This window comes from Enoplosus armatus, chromosome 2 (assembly GCF_043641665.1).
Source record: "Enoplosus armatus isolate fEnoArm2 chromosome 2, fEnoArm2.hap1, whole genome shotgun sequence".
Classification (NCBI taxonomy): domain Eukaryota; kingdom Metazoa; phylum Chordata; class Actinopteri; order Centrarchiformes; family Enoplosidae; genus Enoplosus; species Enoplosus armatus.
In genome coordinates, this window is record NC_092181.1 from 23269092 (window position 1) to 23290293 (window position 21202).

Consider the following 21202-nt stretch of genomic DNA (forward strand, 5'->3'; position numbering starts at 1 on the left):
TACTGTCTACTACCTTTATTATACTCACTATGTTTCCCTTTGAACCTTGAACCCCGTCAATTCCTCGAACGCCCTGTGAGGAGAGAAAGGAAGACGGCTGATGGTGTGGCCTCCATACCAACACATCTTAAAATGCACAGCAAAAATAGGACAGTGGAGGAGAATGTAATGTAATTTAGTTGGACGTTTCCTATCCAACTAAAGAAAAGATATCAGGAGGGTGCATTGCCTACTTTCTTTAACAGAACTTTTGTTACATGACCCTCCTGATACAACAACTAAATGAAACTGAAAACGATCAGCCACCCCATTGGTTTTAGCTCTACCACCGCCTTGCTTGAGGTGCTTAATTAATCAGCACCAATCACACACTTCCTTGTGTGCTATCAGATGCTAACAAGTGCTAACTTGTGTTCCTGCAAGTCCAAACATACGGTATATGTTATAGCAAACTAGAAAGAAACAGCTTGAGGTGTTTGGGGATGTGATTTTGTATTTGGCAGAAAGAGTAATTTTCTCAGATGAGATAAGGATTACATAACATCATGTTAACAAATGGAGAACTATAGTAACATCATGATTAGGCATTAACATGTGGCGTCATCTGATAGCATCACCACAGCTGGATTTATGTTGGTGGTGAGACGAGCCTTGAGTTCCCTGCATGGATAAACACAGACGCGAGATAGCAGAGTAATTACTGGCATCTAATGTCTTTTAGGGTAGAGATTAGTGTGCGTGACTGTGAATGGTGTGTGTGTGTGTGTGTGTGTGTGTGTGGAGGTGGTATGTATGAAAAATTGTAAATTTCCCACTCACAGCCTGGCCTGGGGGACCAGGACGACCTCTCGGGCCATTCAGACCTCTGGAACCCTGAAAAACACAACACAGTTGCATATAATGAGGTACAGATGAAATTGAGTATGTATGTCCTTATACTTCTATCTTTGTGAGGACCAATTTGAAGTAAGCGTGTTTTGAATTCTTTGTATATCTCTGTTTCTTTTGTTTTGTTTACATGTGTAACTGTGTCCATATACCTCCTTGAGGGGTTATCGTGGAATGAAAATAAAGTCTCAAAGAGTTATTAAATCTTAGTAATAATAGTTTGATATTTGCGAAAAATATACATTTTCCTGCTGAGAGTTAGATGAAAAAATCCATACCACTCTCACGTCATTACGGTAAATGTAAGGCTAAAGCCAGCAGCTGGTTAGCTTAGCATATAGACTGGAAACAGGGAAGCCAGCTAGCTTGGCTCTGTGCAAGGAAAAGAACTGCCTTCCAGCACCTCTGAAGCTCATACATTAATTAAATTACCTGTGGACAGCGCCAGGCTCGCTGTTTTCCACCGTCTCCAGTCTTTATGCTACGCTAAGCTACCCGGCTGCTGATTGTTGCTTCATATTTACCGTACAGAAATGAGTGCTATCGATCTTCTCATCTAACTCTCTGCAAGTTTAGGGTCCTCGTATATATATATATATATATATATATATATATATATATATATAGATATGCAGTGAGTGGGTCTGTATGTGTGTGGTAGAATAACAGGCATAATTAAACATATATGTAATTTTGACAAATACCACATTAAATGAAGTAGTAGTGGATTTAAACGAGCTATTTGTTGTATGTGTGTGTGTGTGTGTGTGTGTGTTTTGATTGTGTGTTGACACTTACAGCATCACCTGCTTGTCCTCTTGGCCCAGGGGGCCCCTCAGAGCCCTGCGAAAAACACAACCATTAATAAATCCTGAACATACAGAGACACAAACCTGCAAAACATGAATACCCACAACTACAGTGACATCTCACCTTTTCTCCAGGCTCTCCAGAAGGACCTACAGGGCCCGGCTTACCCCTGTCCCCCTGAGAAGATACATACATGGAAGTTGGCAATCTGTATTATGAATTATCTGCTTAACACCACTCACCCAGTCAGCCAGATAACTTACTTTATGTCCTTTGTTTCCAGGGAGACCAGGCAGGCCATCAAACCCTCTATCCCCCTGAGAAAAAGAGACGGATACGTTTTAAGAAGACAGAGCAGTCAGTAAGTAAACAGTGTGACAGTGACATCAGGTCTTCTTCACCTTTGCTCCAGTCTCTCCTATTGCACCACGGCCCCCATCTGTACCCGCTCGACCCTAATAAACACACAAACACACACAGACACAAACTAGTCAGACATGGTAGATTCCTCACTGACACACTGTAAATGTTCGAGTAGTTGATAAAATACCATTTTAAGGTTATTCTGTGGAACAACAACATAATAATATAATTACAGCAGATGATATTTATTGAGAAAAGACTGCAGTAAATAATCTCACCCTTTTCCCGAGTCGTCCGTTCTGACCTGGGATGCCTGGCTGTCCTGGAGGACCCTGGGAGAAAAAGGTGGAAAGAGAGCAGGTGACGATCGAGCTGGATCTCAAATGAGTTCCAGTGTTATGCAAAGGAGTGAGGTGCTGAGCGTGTTGCCATGACAACCAGCTGACTCACCGATGGCCCCATGTCTCCACTGGTCCCCTTCAGGCCAGAGGGACCTGGTGGACCCTGGGAAAAAAGTTTACATTTAGTCGTCCAAACAAGTCTGCTTTGCTATTTGATACTGGACTTTTCCACTACAGTGAACTTAATGAGCTGTAACTGAACATACAGGTGATATTCACCAGTTTAATTACATTTCCCAGTTTGTTCAGGCCGTCTATGTATTCTTGGTAATCTTGTAACGTTTCTTGTTGCAATCAATTTTTTCCACTAAGTGGCAGAGTAGTGTTACACAGCTACATCGCTTTATTGTACTAAAAAAACAAAACAAAACTGCACCATACACACACACACACACCAAACACCAACATGACAACGTGATCTCACTCACCAGGGGTCCAGGTCTTCCCCTGAGGCCGAGCGGCCCTGGAGGTCCCTTCATAGCCAGCTAGAAGAGGAAGTGGAAAGAGTCAGACAGCGACACACACAATCTGCAGCAGTTCTGTGTGTTCAGTGTGTCTAAGAAGTGACGGTAATATTTCAGAAGTTTGTGTACCTTGGTTTGCTGCAGGATGGCCTGAGCCTGCGCCTCCTGTGCAGAAACCCCAGTACCCATCTTTGGATCACCACCTGATTGGAACTGCACACACACACACACACACACACACACACACACACACAAGATGCTTTTAAGTCAAACTCAATACCCCACCCAGTGGCCAATATGTAGCACTGCTATTCAAGTCTTGTATAAAAAGGTGAAAATAAAGGAAAAATCTGAATAACTTATTGAAGTCACATAACATGCAGATGCCCAAGTAAACACCCAATTAAGTTTTAAGGAAATCACTAAAAAGTGCCTTCTGACCGGAGCTGACTGACTTGACACAAACATTAGACCAAACAAATATATCCAGTACTACATTGAATGTTTGGTTGCAAATTTGACTGACACCTATAAAGAATATATGTGTTATTGGGTTCTGGAAAGTTGAGGGGCAGGTGATGGCCTTACTTGTAAAGTCAAACAAAATGATTCAACAATCCTGAGGCAGCCCCTTCCTCAGTTATGACATTCAAAGGTTTGCCCTGGGGCACCGTTAAGGGTCAATAGGACCAAATAACTGCCATAGCAACATCACTGCAGCTTGTACGGCCACAGGCAACGCAGAAGTATCTTACCGGTATGAGCATGATATTTCCTGGGGGACCTGGTATCCCATCAGCTCCGTTAAGGCCTGGCCGCCCTGGAGGGCCCTGAGAGGACAGAGGAGGACAGTTATGGAGAGATGCCAACATGTGGAGGACTCAAACAGTCACTCACAAAGCAAACAGAGGACAGTCCTCACCAGCTCCCCGGGGTCTCCTCGAGGTCCTACTGGTCCTGTAATTCCAGGGGGCCCTGGCTCTCCCTGCACACACAGACAAAACATAAAAAGCCAGCTGAGTTTGAGGGAATCTATTTAATTGCAAGCTTCCATTTCCATATTAAAAGTCACGTTACATGTCGTGCAGCAAAATGTACTAACCTCAGGTCCTGCAGGCCCGTGTGGTCCTGTAATCTGTGTTCCCTGCAGACATTTCACAGAAATTTACTTTTTCTCAGAGGTGTTTGGTTAAGATGTAAACATTCATACCAGTGATGCCAATTCAATTCAATACCTGAGTTCCTATACTGCTCCCAATCCTCTGGGAGCCCAGTAACTCAATAAAAAACGTTAAGAAATGTGACCAAGATATGTACTGAGAGAGGCATTTAACATTTAATTTATATATATTGGGATATTGTAATTTATTTTCATTGAATGAAATGCAGTGGTGGCATTTTAATGCATATGACAATAAATTTCTTCCTTACATTTTCAAGAAAATCAAATGAGAAATTGGATAAAATCCAATGTCAAAGAAAGTGTTTGGTTTATTTAGAAAATTAAACACCTGAAAAACCAAAGTACATCTACACATTGGTGCCAAAGTCATACATAATTCTAATATTGCTATAAAATAACCCTGATAGCTGATTTACAACATTACCCACAATGTTCTAATACAATCGTCGTATCACCTTTACTTGTTAGAGCTCTTTGGTGAACAAACTATTATAGCAAAACTGTTACTAAAGCATTATCACTCTCACTGTTTCTGTGCTTTACTTCAAAAATATCTTCTGTTCTGCGATTCTCTGTTTCTTATTGGATACCAATATCAGCCCTTTTTTTCCTGATCCACTGTATCTATCCTTTTTTCCATACCTTAAGTTGAGAAGTCTAAACTGATTTTTTCATTTTAATAAAGTATGCAAAACTTCCCGATTCATCACAAAGCTTATAAAAGCTTTTTATCATTTTCCAACACTGCACAGGACAACAAGTATATATCTGATCAACGTAAACAAGACTAAGAATTTGAACAAGTATTCAACCTTTCTTCTGGTACTTGACAGTTTTTGATACTCGATGCTGTGGACACGTTTCAGTCGGTATTCAAAACATTTCGAGGACCAACATCAAGCCCCCGTGTGTTTGTGTTTGTGTGTGTTTTCCTCACCGCTCCCAAATAGCTCGGCTCTCCTTTCTGTCCTTTCTCTGGTATATCCTAATGAGAGGAGAAGGATATGAACAGCATTAATGTAGATGAATAAGAGACACAGAGGGGTAGTTTTCTATTCTCTACACAGGACTCCTTTATGTATAACTGCACAAACTCTTGGTGTGTGTGATAGTTTGGATGGTACCTGTGTGTTAAGAGAGTACTCCCGTTCTCTCTCAGCCGGTCCGTAGCGCTCATCGTATTCTTCCTCGTATTCATACTCGTTCACGTGGTAGTAATCTGTTGTGTTGTCATAGTCTTCATACTCTACAATCTGTCCAACAAACACACGCAGAGCCGGATAATGAGGACCAGAAAAAGACGGAGGAGATAAAAACACACAAAGCCAAGTTCGTTCTTCCTGCCCGAGTCTCACCTCGTACTCAGTGACATTAGGACCTGCAGTCACCGTGGAAACAGAGATGTCCTCATAGAGGTCACTGTAGTCAAACTCCTCAAACTCCTCGATCACATGTTTCTTAGGTGCTCTCTCCACCTGAAGACCATTAAAAGAATCAAACAGATACAGATGACAATAGACGATGCATGATGTAAGCACATGCAACATTGTTTATACATACACAGGACATTGATGTGGATTAATACAATTAAATTAACAGAAATGTAACTTTTAGGGCACAAAGGATGCCTATTGAGATATCAGATTCCCTTCCTCTTGAAGTTCTGTCTGGCTGAGGGCTCTGTTGCATGAAAGATATCATGAAAAAGCCAAGAAATACATGGCACAGCCCACACATGGCATGCCTGCAGGTTAGTCTATGTATTTAAGATCCTTCAGGCTAGCCTGTTTAAGCACGACGGCTTCATCACACTGTTATTAGTACACAATACACATGAGTGTCTAAATGTCATGTTTTCTGTTGGCATCTTCCTGCTGATTGCACTTCTGGTGGTATTAAAATGACTGAACACAATAAAACAGGAATCCTGCAGTGTTTCAAGCTGTAAGCCAGATGATAAATCAAACAGCAGCAGCGGAAGAGGATTTGAAACTTTTCCCAGAAGTGTGGAGCATTGGCACAAAGAGCTTGGCAAAGTATGCTGGATCACAAAACCACGTAGTGTGTTTTAATAAGGAGAGCGAAGGACACAGAGAAAGATGGAAATTAAGTAAGGCAGAGAGGGTGAGAGCTCAGTGGACGCTAGCAGCTTTTAATGATTTATAACTTTATTTTAAAATGGAAGTATCATAGCGGCAGCAAGGAAATAAACAGCTGGAGGCGACTGAGTGATGCTTCTCAAACTGCAACTAGTGGTGAGATATTTGTGTGTGTGTGTGTGTGTCTGTCTGTTTGTCTCTCCATGCAGCGAATGTTTCTTCATAGCTCAAAGTCATTGATTAATTTATGTTACCCAAAGGATTTTCTGGTGTAAATACATGACAAACATTCGCCTCTTTGTCATATCTGCCTTCTAAACTGTCCATAAATACCTGTAATAGTTTTCCTCTGACAAATGAAACCTCGGGGGCTCCTTTACTTTTAAAACGACAGTCTGGATTTACAACATCTAACACCTGAGATGCCTCACAGCGTGTGTTATGTGTGGGATGGGCCAGGTAGACTGAAAGACCTTATCGGGATCCAATTGCTCTTTCTGTATTCAAGCTGACACGAGGTTCTACCTTCTGTGATTGGCTGTTAGAAGGGGACTTACCTCCTCAGCCTCTGTTAATATGCTGTTGTAGGGCAAAGGTGCGTCACAGTCTGGGATGTAGTCCTGACAGTACGTCTCCGCCGCTCTGGGGTCATCGACAATCAGCAGCTGCTGGATGTCTCCCTGTGTCGCGATAACACACACACACACAAACAAAAGCTGAGCAAATCTGTGACTCTACATTAGTGAAACCATATGATCATCAGGAACGCATCACATTTAAATTATGGATGTCATCACTGGTCCTCACTGTACAACATGCCATTAATTACACGAATGATATGTCACATGCTGTCTCCCATGTCTGTATGTGTTCATTTAGTCAGATCAAAGTGAATTAACAGGCTGTTTTTATCGTTGCAGTTAATCGTCTCCAGAGCTTCAGTCTCAAGTGGCGCCAGCACATTAAGTCCACAGGCAGACACAAGCGCTTTCTCCCTCTCGCTCTATTTTACACATCGACACACATGGAAGGGAGTCCAAGCCAAACATGGGCAGGGAGTTGTTCAGTTAAACAGATGGACCACCTGACATTGCACTGAAAACAAAGGTGAAAGTTCACACTTGGGATCTGTCAAAATGACCTCACATTGCTGAGGACGCGACAGAAACAGAACTCACAAAAGATTTTACACAGCTACAGATTTCAAGTGCTTATTGTGAATAATTTGCAGCATTTTGTGAGCTTAAGCAGGACTGTGTTCATTTCTGCAATAACTACTATGTTAGAGAGCATCTACAATCCCAGTTGTTTGGCTTAAACTGGACCTTTGCATACTTTTAAATCATCTGCAGCTTTCAAGCACTCAAGGGTTGGCACAGAGGTAAAGGTGCAGTACATCCTCACAACCACTGGAGGACAGTGTGAGGAGACAAGCCTTCATGTATATTCATTTGTCACCATTTGATGGAGAAATCAAACAAGCAGCAACAAGCAGAGGCACGTCCTTACCCCACACAAGGAACTTATTGTGTGTTCTCATTCTTTGTACTTTTTGCCAAGTTTTTTTTTCAGTTTTTACCAAAGTCAAATGAGTTTACACTTAACAAGGTGGTGATGATCGTGGTTTCGCCTCCATCCACTCCATCCTTTACCTTTAACCCCCTCCATGACTTATACAAATAGCACACACACATTAACACATACAGTAAACGCACCCACTCACAGTCCTACCTCAAACACGTCTTCGTCTAGCAGTCGTGTCCCAAACACAGTAACCCCCTCAGTGCTGACGTGGGGGTCATGACCTCTTAGCAGATCCAGGGTGTCCAGTTTGGCACAGTCCAGGTAGAGAGTCACTGCCTGGCCCTCCACACTGTAGGCTACTCTGTGCCACCTGGCAGGAAGGACAGAAGAAGAAATTCACTTCTTTTCCAACTTGTCTGTTTTTAGAATCATGTGCCAGCCAAACAGAGGAAAGTTTATGTAAAAGTTTGAACACAAAGGTATGTGTATGGGTGTCTGTGTGTGTGTGTAGTTACCCACTTGCCATCAGCCAGATTGATCTTTCGAAAGGTGGGGTAAAGTTCTGGAGGTGGCCGACCCTCATGGTCCTCATACAGGAAGACAGGAGAGCGGCCGACCTCCACACCAAGCTGCTGTGTGCCCTGAGAGACACGGAGACACAGGCAGAAAGGATAAAATGACAAAGGGAAGTGCTTCCTGCAGTCTGCATGGCTGGTAGGGATCTAGTTTTTTGCTCATGGTCAGTCTAGCATGTTAGTATGGTGGATAGTTTTGTTTGTTTGTCATCAGATTAAAGGAAGAGGTTTCAACATCCTGGTGTGGCGTGTATGATGGATGCGTACCTGCGAGTCGTACAGGGAGAGGAGAAAGACCTGTGAGCCCTTCACAGCTCTAACTGTTGTCATCACTGAGAAATTCATAGGGAATGGTGAATCTAAAGGGAATACACACATGCACATTAGGGCAAATGCTGTCAATGACCAAATACATTCATAGCCACACTTTATTATTTACTCAGACAAGCCCACACAGAGTTACATTAAAACTTACCAGGGAAGAGTTGCTTGGTAGGCGCGCTCAGTTGAATCTTCCTGTCGATCTTAAAGGAGAGGTCCGTCTCCTCTCGTCCATCCCTGCTGGTGCACAGTCCTGCCTCCAACGACACACCCTCCATGTCCTCTGTCAGCTCCAGGACCTTCAGGACATCAATAGGATCAGCTGCAAAAAGACAAGAAACGGTATGACTGGGAGGATTGGTGGGTTTGATGATCAGCTGATCTGCTGTAGCACCCTCATTTGTGAGGGTATCTATGTGTGCACAGGGCTTTTCATTCAAGGTTGAAACTACTGATGAAAGATGCCAAGTTTATTGCTCCTTCAGACCCAAAAGTGACTCTCCAGAATCGCACATTGGCAAGCACGGTGATTTGCCAATCAAACTCAAGCTGCAGCGGCAAAAAATGGTAATATCTGTGCTTGTTCATGTGTGTGACAACAAAATCCTCTGAGTTTCCCACATCCCATTCTGAAAGAGCCTTTAGTCAGGGCTGCCTTGGCCAGCTTTCTGTCCCAACCCCAGTTTTACAGAGCACCTGTGGGAGCCCAAGTCACCACACAGAAAACCGAGAAAACAAGAAAAATGCTGTCACCCAACACACTCATGTGGGTGATTATCTTGCAAACAGACACACACAAACACAAAATGAAATACTATGTCAGTCAGACCATATGCTCTTTGTCTCTCTCTCTTCCTAGGACACATACTTGTTGCAGTAGCTTGGTGTAATCACATGATTACGCCCATCTTGGCACATGCAAGTCTGCATCACACAACAAAGACTAATACCAGAGGGCAATAAAGAATACATGTGTTCTGAAAATGATTCGGTCCGAGCGCACACACACACACACACACACACACACACACACACACACACACACTCAGAAACACTTGCAGAAATGCATATCATATGCAAGCCCACATTATTTTGAACTGCGGATACAACGGTCACAAAGATCTGTGAGACGGACTAAGCAGAAAAAGATGGGACGTCAAAGACGAGACCGGGGGAGAGATAGGAGAGAAATGTGCAACATATTGAAAATGAAAAGGGAGAGAAAGGGGGGTAAAGAGAGAAAATAGAGGAAATAATAGATGGTAGGGTAGAGGAGGGCATGTCTCTACTGGTATGGGTTCTTTTCACACGTATTTCTGGGGCTTACGTAACCCCTCCATCTGCCTCGCACCTTTCAACACTCACATGCAGTCACACACACACACACACGTGCATGTGTATGCACACGAGAGGTTGGCATAATGTCTCAGTCTGAGCGCCAGATGTATTTGTCACCCATTTTTTTCTGTTTGTCCATCTGCCTGTCTGCCAGCCTGCCTGCTGGCATTCTGTAGGCTTCTAATTCTGTCTTTTATGTGCAGGGCATCATGTGATTTACTGATACAGCTAATACTCTGCTATTAAAACCTCCAGCGATTTCTGTTTCTTTATGGGCTGAGAGAAATCTGTAAAAAGTTGACATCTATGAGTTTTGTTTTCAGTGGTTTGTGCTCTGATGGCTCACTGCAGCTTCAGTGTTGATGACATCATGCACGACAAAACATACTCTGAGTGTTCAGAAAAATACAAAACACTTGTGCAATATAATGCAATGCAATACAACAGTCCTGCAGTGTGATTACCTTGCTTACAGTAAAATGTTTTTTGTTGAGACTACTACCGGAGCTGTTTTGTGTATTGATTAGTTCTGCGTTCTAGTTTGAAGCTGCATTGTGTGGTTATGGTGTATTGTAGGTTGACTTTTTGTATGTTTCAGTTACATAAATGGAGGGGCAAATATATTTTTTAAAAAAACATCCAACATTACATCACACGCTACAGCCTCAAAAATAACCACAGAGTTGCATCAACAATCCATGTGTATAATCCGTGCAGATGGATTAATAAACAGTGCACATTGTTTATGTCTCGATGTGGTTATGTGATTTGATTTGATGTGATTTATGTGAGGTTGCTGTTTTGTTTTTGTTTCATGTGAGCTCACCGAGGCAAAAGTATTGAATTTTGTTTGGGGGAAATTTTGAAGCAATTATAATTCTGTAAAATAGGTCAGTTAGTGATGTAGTGCAGAATTTAATTTTCATGCCATCTTAATGATAGCACAGACTAATAACTAGTGTGAACAAAATTCTATAATATCCTGTGTGATACACAATAAGTAAGTGACAGCATATCAGCCAGTGTGTTTCTTTTTCATTGTTAAAGGAATAGTTTGACAGTTTGGGAAATAGTTAGATGAGAAGATTGACGCCACTCTCATGTGTGAATATGTGGCTAAAGCCGGCAGCTGATTAGCCTAGCTTAGCATAAAGACTGTAAATAGGGGGAAACAGCTAGCCTGGCTCGAAACAAAGTGTAAAAACGTCAAGTTGTGGTTTTACAGTGCTGAACTATTTGAGTGGGTACACTGACAGAGGCAGGCTAGTTGTTTCCCCCTGCTTTCAGTGTTTATGCTTAGCTAAGCTAATCGGCTGTAGCTTCATATTTACCATTCAGACAGGGGTATCAATCTTCCCATAAAACTCTTGGCAAGAAGACGACTCAACCTATTTCCCAAAATGTCGAACTTCAAAATCCTCCCACGGATTTTATCCTCGATGTCAGAGGTTCATATCAGAAGTCTTTTCCCATTAACACATTTTAACTGAGCACTATTAAACCATGTGCACGTTGCAAAGTGTGAAGATGAACTCTGTAGGATTGCATTACAATTTATAGGGTTTTATTTTTCGGGTCAAATGTTAGCATGACTAGCTGCTAACATGCTTTTCTTAAAGCCATATTTAGGCTACAAGGTAGCTCCTGGTGATCACACGTTAGAGCCATGGTTAGACTTCAGGTGACGTTGCTCCTGACACTCATAAGCAGTGTGTACAAGAAGAGGGGTTTCAGTCATACATACCAAGAAATGATGATGGGCAGCACTGACATCTGAATGCAGCAGAGGACAAGACGAGACATGGAAACTTTGCTCTTCTTCTATATGCCCTTGAAGACATCATGCAATGTTTCCCCATATTGTTGATTCATAGCATGTACAAGCACAAAACAACATCCACATGATGTGCATGTGTGCATGCGCACAGGCACACGCACACACACACACACGGTACATATGCTGTGCTGTACATACACAAGGTGTGTTCTGGTCTCCATCAGTTGCTGCTGTTATCCTGAGGCTCTAAACTCTGGTGTGAGGGGCACCATGATCAACATGCACACACATGCAGAGCATGTCAAATGTAAGCCTCAACATAAAGCAGAGCGACACTAGTTTGAACAGAAAAATCCACAACAAGAATGAACCTCTCAACTACAACACTGAAACAGATAGATAGTATTTTCCGAAATATCAGGTCTTCAACAAACTGCCAGGTTTGGGACTGAGATAATAATTCTAATGTCGGCCCATGAAAATATCCTTTAGTTTTATTACTACGAAACGGCTTAAAAAACATCCAAGGCACCTGGCCTTTCCTCAGACTGGACTTCTTTTGATCATCATGAAGTTGAGTGTGGGCTCAGGAATTATTACAGAAATTTCGGGTTCTGTCACTTTTTATTTACAAATACAGCGGCTTAAGGAGTCAGATTAATCTGTTTGCTTGTTTAGAGCCTGCGTGACCTTCTGACCGCCTTTTTTTGCCCATTGGACTTTGCCAATCATACAGACAAGACAACCGAGGAGTTTTTTATGACCAAACAGTGGAATGTTCTTGACTGTCAAAGTTGGTCACCTGACTTAAATCCAACTAGTCACGTGTTTCACCTGCAGACGACCAGACTGAAAACAAAAAACCCTCGAAACCACCAAGAAATGAAGATGGTTGCAGTCCAGACCCCAAAGAGCATTACCAGGGAGCCTAGTGTCTGCTGGTTTACAAATACTAAACATGATGACTTTACTTAAGTTTATGTTACTTGTTATCCCTTACAATTGGGACCAACGTATGACATTTCAGCTTACTTGCATCTGGTGTGCAAAAAGTCATTTTCTCACTTCAGATCCAGTGTGCTGAAGTAGAGAGGCAAAACAATTAAAAATGTGCCCCTTTCTAATGACTTTTGACTGTATTGTAGAGGGGGGTGCACCGGTCCGATTCAGTTACCTCATCTTAGATTTCAGATTCGATACCAGGGCTCTCTCTCTCCAAATGTAAAATCTGTATACCACGCTGTGTGGAACTTATTCTATGTAAGGTTTGTAACTGATAGCAGAAACACTGAATTCTATAATAACACTGACAAAGAAACTGTATTTAAAGCGGTCACCTATGGGCAATACCTGATCTGATTAAGAATGTCTGCACCCCTAACGATGGACAGACATTGCAAGTTTGATCTGTTACAAAAGGCTGGCTGACAAAAAAAAAAAGTTAAAGTAAACAATCTTTTAACAGAGATCGACTTCTTTTTAAGGTTCCACTTTTGTACATTCAGGACACACAAGTAAGTGGGGCAGTGACGCAGCAACACAAACAACACACACACACACACACACACACACACACACACACACACACACACACACACACAGACACAGACAACTTAACGGGCACCATATTGGAAAGCCAGATGTGTGTCTGTGTTTGTGTGTGTGTAATGTATGAGTGAAGACTGGGTAAGTGCTTTTCTGTGTATGTGTGGGGTTGTATGTGTGTGTTTGTGATTAGTCTGTCATTAACTCAGTAATGGTGAAGAAAACAATAACATGCCTTTTGCAGAAACAAAAACTAATGTTCAGTCGAGCCTCCTACACCAACACACACACACACACACACACACACACACACACACACATATGCATACAAACAGACATCACACCAGGTTCAAATCCCCCACAGAGGATTTGCCCCAGGAGCCTTCTCCAGCTCACTCTCTCTTTCTACGGCTTTTCTCAAACGTCTCTCTCAAGACATCTGACATGGCTCTCCTCAGAGGCTACACCAGGAGAATGATAAAAAGAGGGAGATGAAAACCAGAGAGGAGAAGAGGCGAGGACGAGAAAGAGTGCAGAGAGAAGAATGGGACCGAGGGACCATATGTTTTCTTTCCTCCCACTTCAGCTGGCTCTGATCAAAGAAACACACTGCATAGTCTCTCCTGCTGTCTGACACACACACACACACACACACACACACACACACATTAGTCTGTGCATACAGTACACACACATGCATTTACTTAGATGAATCCTTAATATCAGTGACAGAGAGAGGGAATGAGAAGCTAGCAGACAGACAGACATGTGCTCCTTATCTCCTTCTAGGAATCTGTGGCACGCATGTTGAAATCACACATCGTCTCAAGTCTCAACATCGCAGTCGTAATCTTCTCTCCTCTTGATCCAAATGAACCACGAAGGGTTTCACATTCATTCATTCCAACAAAGTCGCTCTTCCTCTCAAACACAGATCAAAGGCTGCATCAATATTTGTCAGTCGCAGGGCTCCAACTCTTCTCGGACAGCTAGACATTGCTTTTTGTGGCTCTGTGCTCTATTATTGTTGGGTGTTGCGTCATACAGTGACTTTGATTTTGGAGAACAAAGAATGAGCTTATTTTCAAACATAAGAAAATTTTATAGCACATGTGCCCCCTATACACATGACGATCATGAGCATTTTATTGACGTGCTTTTTTGAGCATTTTCTGTTGCTTGATATTGACAGATATACTAGGAGTTGGACGTTTACTGGCCAGCCAAGTGTGCAGCAAATGGTGACTTTACTTGATCAGAGAAATTTAGAGACAGACTCTTGACATCCTGTGTCAAGTCAAATTTATCATGTACAGTCAGAGCTGCATGGAAGCTCAACATCAAGCAAACAGCCAATGTGATTTATAATTTCTGATCCTGATTCTGAATAACATGCGGCAAAGACACATCTCTGCTCTCTTCATACTTAAACAATAATGTTTAATGATGACATGAAACACTGAGCATCACCAGTAATGCCAAGCCAGATGATTCTTTGGGTTTCTTGTGAAACAACCAAAGAAATAACCTGTTAAATGACTTGCTCTGTACATCAAATGACTACTGCTGCTGTTCTACATGATATTTTTGCTGTCAGTTGCTGGTCAGTGGCTGCCGTTGCATTACAAGTTGAAAAAAGACTCAAGTATCAGTCAATTTGAACTGCTAACTGATGACTACATCTATGATTTAACAGCTTTTGTGCATATTCAATCAGTTCAGATATTTATACAGACAGTGTTAAACGTGGCTCCAATCAGTTTATTCCCAGTGGTGGGTTTTGTTTTCAAGATGGCTTTCTGATTGGGCTGGGAAAGGCTGAACAGAGACATTACACTAGAATCGACTGTATTTGCTGTAAACTAGGACAAATCTGACTTCAATTACAGCAGGGTATAATATAGAAAAAAAATATTTGATAAATGGCACTAACTCCACACGCGTCTCATGTGTCAAAACAAGACTAAGAGTCTACAGCCACGCTAGCAGCTTTGTGAAGCTGTACTTAGTCACAGCTTTGCTTTGAGCTGAATGCTGACATTTCCAGAAAATCTGCAAAACAAAATTCTAATTTATTTGTTTCCATCCACTACTGTTAAGATTGGGAGTAGAGCGCATTGAGATAAACAGTTGGTGGTACCAATTCTCCAGTCAGGTGCCGTTAAACCACTTCAGTAGAAGCGGGCGGAACAAGATGACGTAATTAAAAGAGCACCAGTCAAATCTCAAATGGTAGAAAGAAATATACAAAAGTGATGTAAATCTGTTTCTTTTATGTATTAATTTGAGGAATGTACAGTCTCCTTAATGGTCCACACAGATGTGACATTTTCTTACTTCAGTGGACGTTTAAGTCACATGTTTCATGTACGTCATGATTTATTTGCTAAGTCTCTTTCTAAAACACTTTGTCGCATTTTGTTTCTATTGATACATCAACTTTTCACCTACAGCCAAGTATGAAATCCTTCATGGCAATCCATCTAATAGTTGAGTAGTTAACACATTTCACTCAAAGCCACAAAAGTCAACCTCATGGGGGCGCTAGAGGAACAGTCAGGGGATCACTAAAGTCATTAGGCTTCATCCTCTGGGAATCATTAATGTCGGAACCGAATTTCCAGGCAATCCATCCAAAGGTTGTTGAGATATTTCAGTCTGGACCAAAGTGGTTTACGAACAAACCAACAGACTGACGTTTTCCCTTGCAGAAAATTGCAACTTAATTCTGTATAGACTTTAAAGACAGTTATGTCTACTATACAGCTTATTATAGTGTTAATGTTGAACAAAATGTACTTCCTATATGAATCAATAGAAATGCAACAAGGTTGTATCATTACTAAAAAGAGCTTAATCAGGAAGTTACAAACTGGTACATATCACAGCACACTCATGCTACTTTTTCCATCCAAACACATTTGGTACTATAAAATTACACCCACTCTGGACTAAAACATTGGAGCCACTGAATCATAACACAACAACGGCAAAGCACCCAATTGCACCAATGCTCGCATTCTTTCAGAGCTCAAATCCAAAAGTCCTCATTGCATTATCAGAAAAAGCTCTGAATATCTGTTGTGAGGAACTCCTTCCTTTATTCCATACTGCGCATAACTGACCTGAAAACCTGATTTAAACAATTCTCTCAGTCAATTACAAGGACCGCTCTCATCAATCACTGGACAAAAACTTTTCCAAATCCAAATTTGAGCAGCAGCAAGTCCACACATGTTGTTATGGTAAGCTGAGGGAAGCATTATCCCCCTCTGCTACAGTACAAACACAAAAAGCAGGCTGACTTCTCTTTCATCTGCATTTTGTTCTTTCTTAAACATTGAAGAACACACAGATACCATGTATTTGTCTCTCACGATGCTCCTGGACACACCGTAGTACATGAATTAATTATAGACAGAAAAATGATTCATTCAATTATTGAGTAATATCCAACTTTGGACGTTTTAAGTTGTCTTTGTTTGTCTTAAATTCTCTCAACAGAATCTCCATTTCACATTCTGCCCTCATCAAGTATCCAACATATCTTGTGAAGGGATTTAACAGGAACTTGAGATGGCTGTGGCTTGGCTGTAGCTCTGGTGAATACGACTAGTTGTAAAACAATAAATGGACCAACTTCTATGAAAACATATGCTCCATAAACACCGTATTCCACTAATATTTATCTAAAAGGAAAAAGGCACTTGATCACCACCACACGGACCTGGATTATATTCCTGGTAGTGGTACCTCAGGACTGTTAGTGTGTGTCAACTCAAGGTTAACTTACTAGAAACTTCAGAATTTATTTTTTTTTTTTACCTCACAGTCTTCATCAGCAAAAAATAGAAGCTGACTTAAACATTGTTTACAGTGTTTGTGGGTGGGAAGCCATTGAGGGATCATTGCACGAGCAACTCCTACTGGAATGGAAACAAACCTTTGCACACATTTGCCTCTTGTGGTGAAGCTCTTTGCTAGCTGGTGAAAAGAGGTGAGACACACAGCAGCCTACACCCAACCCTCCAACAGTGTAATTATTAGTGACAAAGTATGACAGTAAAAGTCCAAATTGGGGGGAAAAAGGCTAAAAATGTTTAAACTTAGACTTCAGCATTGTTTAGCCAACATGTTACCATGTTCACCATCTTAGTTTAGAAAGTTAGTATTTGTATTTAGTAACATTTACTAATTATCACTCAACAACTAAAGTACAGCTAAATTGTTATAATTCATCTTGAAGAGAACCTGAATGTCTGTGCAAAGATTTCATGGCGTTCCATCCTACAGTTGTTGAAATATTTCAGTCTGGACCAAAGTGATGGTACGATCAACACTGCCATCCCAAGAGCAACGCCGCTAGCGTAGCTAAAAATATCTAAAAAGATGATTTTCACACTGAGTCACATGTGGTAGAAAACTACTACTGTTGTGCCTCTGGCCATATCCCACTCAGTGATGTCACAGCAGGTGTTTCCCATCATCTGTCAAATCAAAAACACCCGCTGCAACATCACTGATTGAGGTGTGGCCAGAAGAGCACCATTTCTTAAATTGTCAACCCAGCAACTGATTGTTTTTTACCTTTAACCTTTTAATGTTGTGCTACTGTTAAAATGGAAAGCTAAGTTGTTGCTAGACAATGAAATATAAGCAACACAGGTGAGGAAGGTATCTTCAACTTAACATGTAGAATCAGCTGTTTTTGAGTATTGAATACTTTTAAAGCAATAAATTACTACCTGAGCACACAGGTTACATACAATGAGCCAGGTGAGCGCCTGAAACACCTTAGGCCAGAGCATAACATACTTGACCGTAACTTGACCACATTGCTTAGATAACTATGATCATAATTTACACCCAACCAGCTGACAGCCAGGTGTGTGAACGCATTTGACTGTGAGCAAAAAAAAATCAAGAGTGACATGCAGACAGTTAAATAATGGGTGTTATGAAAGAGCTGAAGACGAACGTAAGAGGAAAACGGAAGTCCACCTGATACTGTGCGTATGCGAGTGGACGCACATGTATAAGTTTGTTTTTCTGTGTATCTGTGTTTCTCTTCACCAGGACAGTTATTTACAAATAAATTCTTATTCACAAGGATGTGTTCTCTGACCACCAGGTGTGAGACGCTTTAGGGTTCACACCCTGACCTAGTTTGACCCCAGATGACCCTAAAGGTCCAGAGGTCACATTAGTCACTTCAGTAATGACCTTCACAGACAGAGAGAGGTTTGACCAAGAATGTGTGAGTGTTACAACATGATATAATGTGATAATCATATTTTAAAAAGAGCCTAACAGCCTCTGTCTCCACTTTGTTTTTTCTTTTTTAAATCTTAATTTCTTAATATATCATTGGGACATGACCAAACAAACAATAATAAGGAGCCTGCAAGTACGTTTTCTTTTAATCCTCAGTACAAAGCCAGGTAAATCTAATGACTTAATGGCTATTGGGACATAAATACTTTCTCAGCATCTTCTAAGACAGAGCAGGTGGAGGCAACATGGTGGGGTCTCTGCCAAGTCACCTGCTCGCTGACGCTTTCACAGTGAAATAAAGCTGGTGGATGTTGACTTGCATATAAAACAGCAATTAAGTGAGGAAAACAATGTAATGAAGTTAAGATGAAGGACGTGCGGTCCAGCCTTGAGTTTTGTGAAGACCTTTCCTTGTTTTTTCTGAGTGCTTAGAACGAGCTGCACATGTTAAGCCCATTGAGAAAATATTTATGACTGATTCAACAACCTCACCTCAAGGCCCATTTAGTGGCTGTTGATCGCATCACATGACCTTCAACGGATCTCACCTGGAGTTGAGCTTGTTTTGCCAACTCTTGTTTCCAAGGTCAAGAATGAACTTTGAAGCTCAACTCTTAAAAGGAATAGTTTGACATTTTGGGAAATACTCTTATGGGCTTTCTTGCCAAGAGTTAGTTGCCTAGCAACTTTTTGTGCTAAGCTAACCAAATTTTGGCTCAAGCTTCGTGTTTACTGTGCAGACATGAGAGCGGTATTGATCTTCTCATTTAACGCTCGGCAACAAAGCTGAAAGCGTATTTCCCAAAATGTTGAACTATTCCTTTAAGATAACATGGATGAGAAGTCCTTAAAGTGCTCAGAAAAAAATGGAAATTAAAACATCTACAATGTCACAACAACCTGCTTACTCCATCTGCTGATGTGGTATGACTGAAAGCTCCAGAAAAGCTACTAATTGGACCTTGAGGTGTGACTGCATGAATTTTGAAGCTCAAAACTACATGTGATATTCTTGTTGTGAAACTTGACTTTTCAATGAGTGTCACAAAGTTTAAACAGAAATATAAAAGAAAAGATTTTAATTAAGTTTTAATATATCAATATTTCAGAATGGCCGGACTCATCTGACCTCTCCTCATGAGTACAGTCCAACTCATCTGGTCCGAGCAGGTAAAAGCACACATTAGGTACTTGGGGCTCTAGTATTTCACCATGGTTCCTCACAGGGGCTGAAGTTAGTTACCAAAGGGACTACTTATTTTCTGTAGTTTTTATGGTCTCATTCTCTAACATTAGAAGATAAAACAGCATAATCCTTCATAAAACTGGCTCAAACACACTGATGCACACTCGCCATCTTATCCTGATATGCATCAATGACACCAGGCTCTAAAAGCCGGAGGAGAAGTCCTCCTCATGTGGTTCCAGTGCAGCTCCAGGGGCTGCTGTAGCTGTTCCCAGTACAGTTCAGCACAACTCACTTTGCCTCCGTCTGTTCCCCATTATCCAGCTGTACAGGTTAAATATCCTGTATGCTGATGTAAGAGAGCACAGACTGATGCAGCAGGTATGGCAGAACAAGTCTAGACATATAGGCCTATGCCTTTCGACTGTCTAGCAAATGTGCAGTGGGCTCAAGGATCCCAGAACAAGGTAGTTCAGTTCAAAAAGCTTTAGGCCTGCATGACCTGGCACGAAATCATCTGTCAAAATGTACACCAAAGACTATTTTCCTGGAAGTTAAGTGGAAAATGAGTGAGGGGAGAGGGGGGGGGGGTTATTATAAGAACTGACCTATCCCTGACAAATCAAGTTCACATCAACAGACCAGAAAATGGCCTGATACACAAATGGCCTGCAGTGAGTGCGTTTGCTGGAAAGGATTAAAATGATGTTAAGAATGGGGTTAAGGATGACATTTAAACTTGGCTTTCATTAGCTCGTGAGGGCCTGGAGGGCAGGTCGTGACAGCTGATGAGACATAGTTAAGAGGAGGAGAGAAGAAAGGGGGAAGGAGGCAGGAAACACTGACTAATTGAACTTTTTACAGCGGCTAAAACAGAATCAAGCAGTTGAACTGAGCGAACCAATTACATGCACAAAGTTAAACAAATAAACAGTCCTGGATATTTCGGCCTACCTGCCCACGAGGTGTAAAACACCGTGACGAGCAGCAACAGCAGCCATGTCTCGCGCACTGAGCTCCATCGATCCATCATGATTGCATTTGAGGCTATCGATACGCCGGTCAATTATTCCGTCGTGGCTCCTCTTCGCTCCGCGAGACACCTGCAGTCAGAGAGACTTCGGCTGTGCACGCGAGATCTTTAACGGTCTAGGTACTGCTGCCTCGCGCCCGTGCGCTCTACCAGCTGGCAATTAAGAGCGCGCGTGCATAAAGGCTGATTAAACGGATGTTGAATGACAGCGAGCAGCCCACGTACTCCTGTCTTCACTGTCTTCCTTCTGGATGGACGGATGAAGAAGGGAGACCAGCAGGGGGAAAAAAAGCCCTTTATCTCGGAAGGTCTTTCTTCTTCACTCACAGACAACTTTCCTCACTTTCTCTTCCCTCCTCCCTCACCCTCACACCCCCCTCTCCCCTCCAGGGTGACCCCTCCCTCCGCGGAGACTCCTGGT

At 41.9% G+C, this 21202-nt stretch overlaps 1 protein-coding gene across 1 annotated transcript in view; it reads right to left on the reverse strand.

The window, feature by feature from the left end:
* Positions 1–20778, reverse strand: part of LOC139291034 (collagen alpha-1(XI) chain-like) — a 33988-nt gene extending 13210 nt beyond the window's left edge. Inside the window, exons 1-22 of the mRNA XM_070912925.1 lie at positions 20703–20778; positions 8783–8950; positions 8575–8666; positions 8252–8373; positions 7940–8102; positions 6766–6888; positions 5465–5584; positions 5234–5362; positions 5047–5094; positions 4029–4070; positions 3849–3911; positions 3682–3756; positions 3056–3139; positions 2891–2947; positions 2512–2565; positions 2340–2393; positions 2100–2153; positions 1962–2015; positions 1822–1875; positions 1687–1731; positions 820–873; positions 29–73 (exon numbers count right to left, since the gene is read on the reverse strand). Coding sequence (XP_070769026.1) covers positions 29–73; positions 820–873; positions 1687–1731; positions 1822–1875; positions 1962–2015; positions 2100–2153; positions 2340–2393; positions 2512–2565; positions 2891–2947; positions 3056–3139; positions 3682–3756; positions 3849–3911; positions 4029–4070; positions 5047–5094; positions 5234–5362; positions 5465–5584; positions 6766–6888; positions 7940–8102; positions 8252–8373; positions 8575–8666; positions 8783–8950; positions 20703–20778 — 1776 coding nt within the window. The remainder of the gene's footprint in view (positions 1–28; positions 74–819; positions 874–1686; positions 1732–1821; positions 1876–1961; positions 2016–2099; positions 2154–2339; positions 2394–2511; positions 2566–2890; positions 2948–3055; positions 3140–3681; positions 3757–3848; positions 3912–4028; positions 4071–5046; positions 5095–5233; positions 5363–5464; positions 5585–6765; positions 6889–7939; positions 8103–8251; positions 8374–8574; positions 8667–8782; positions 8951–20702) is intronic.
* Between the last annotated feature and the right edge of the window lie 424 nt (positions 20779–21202).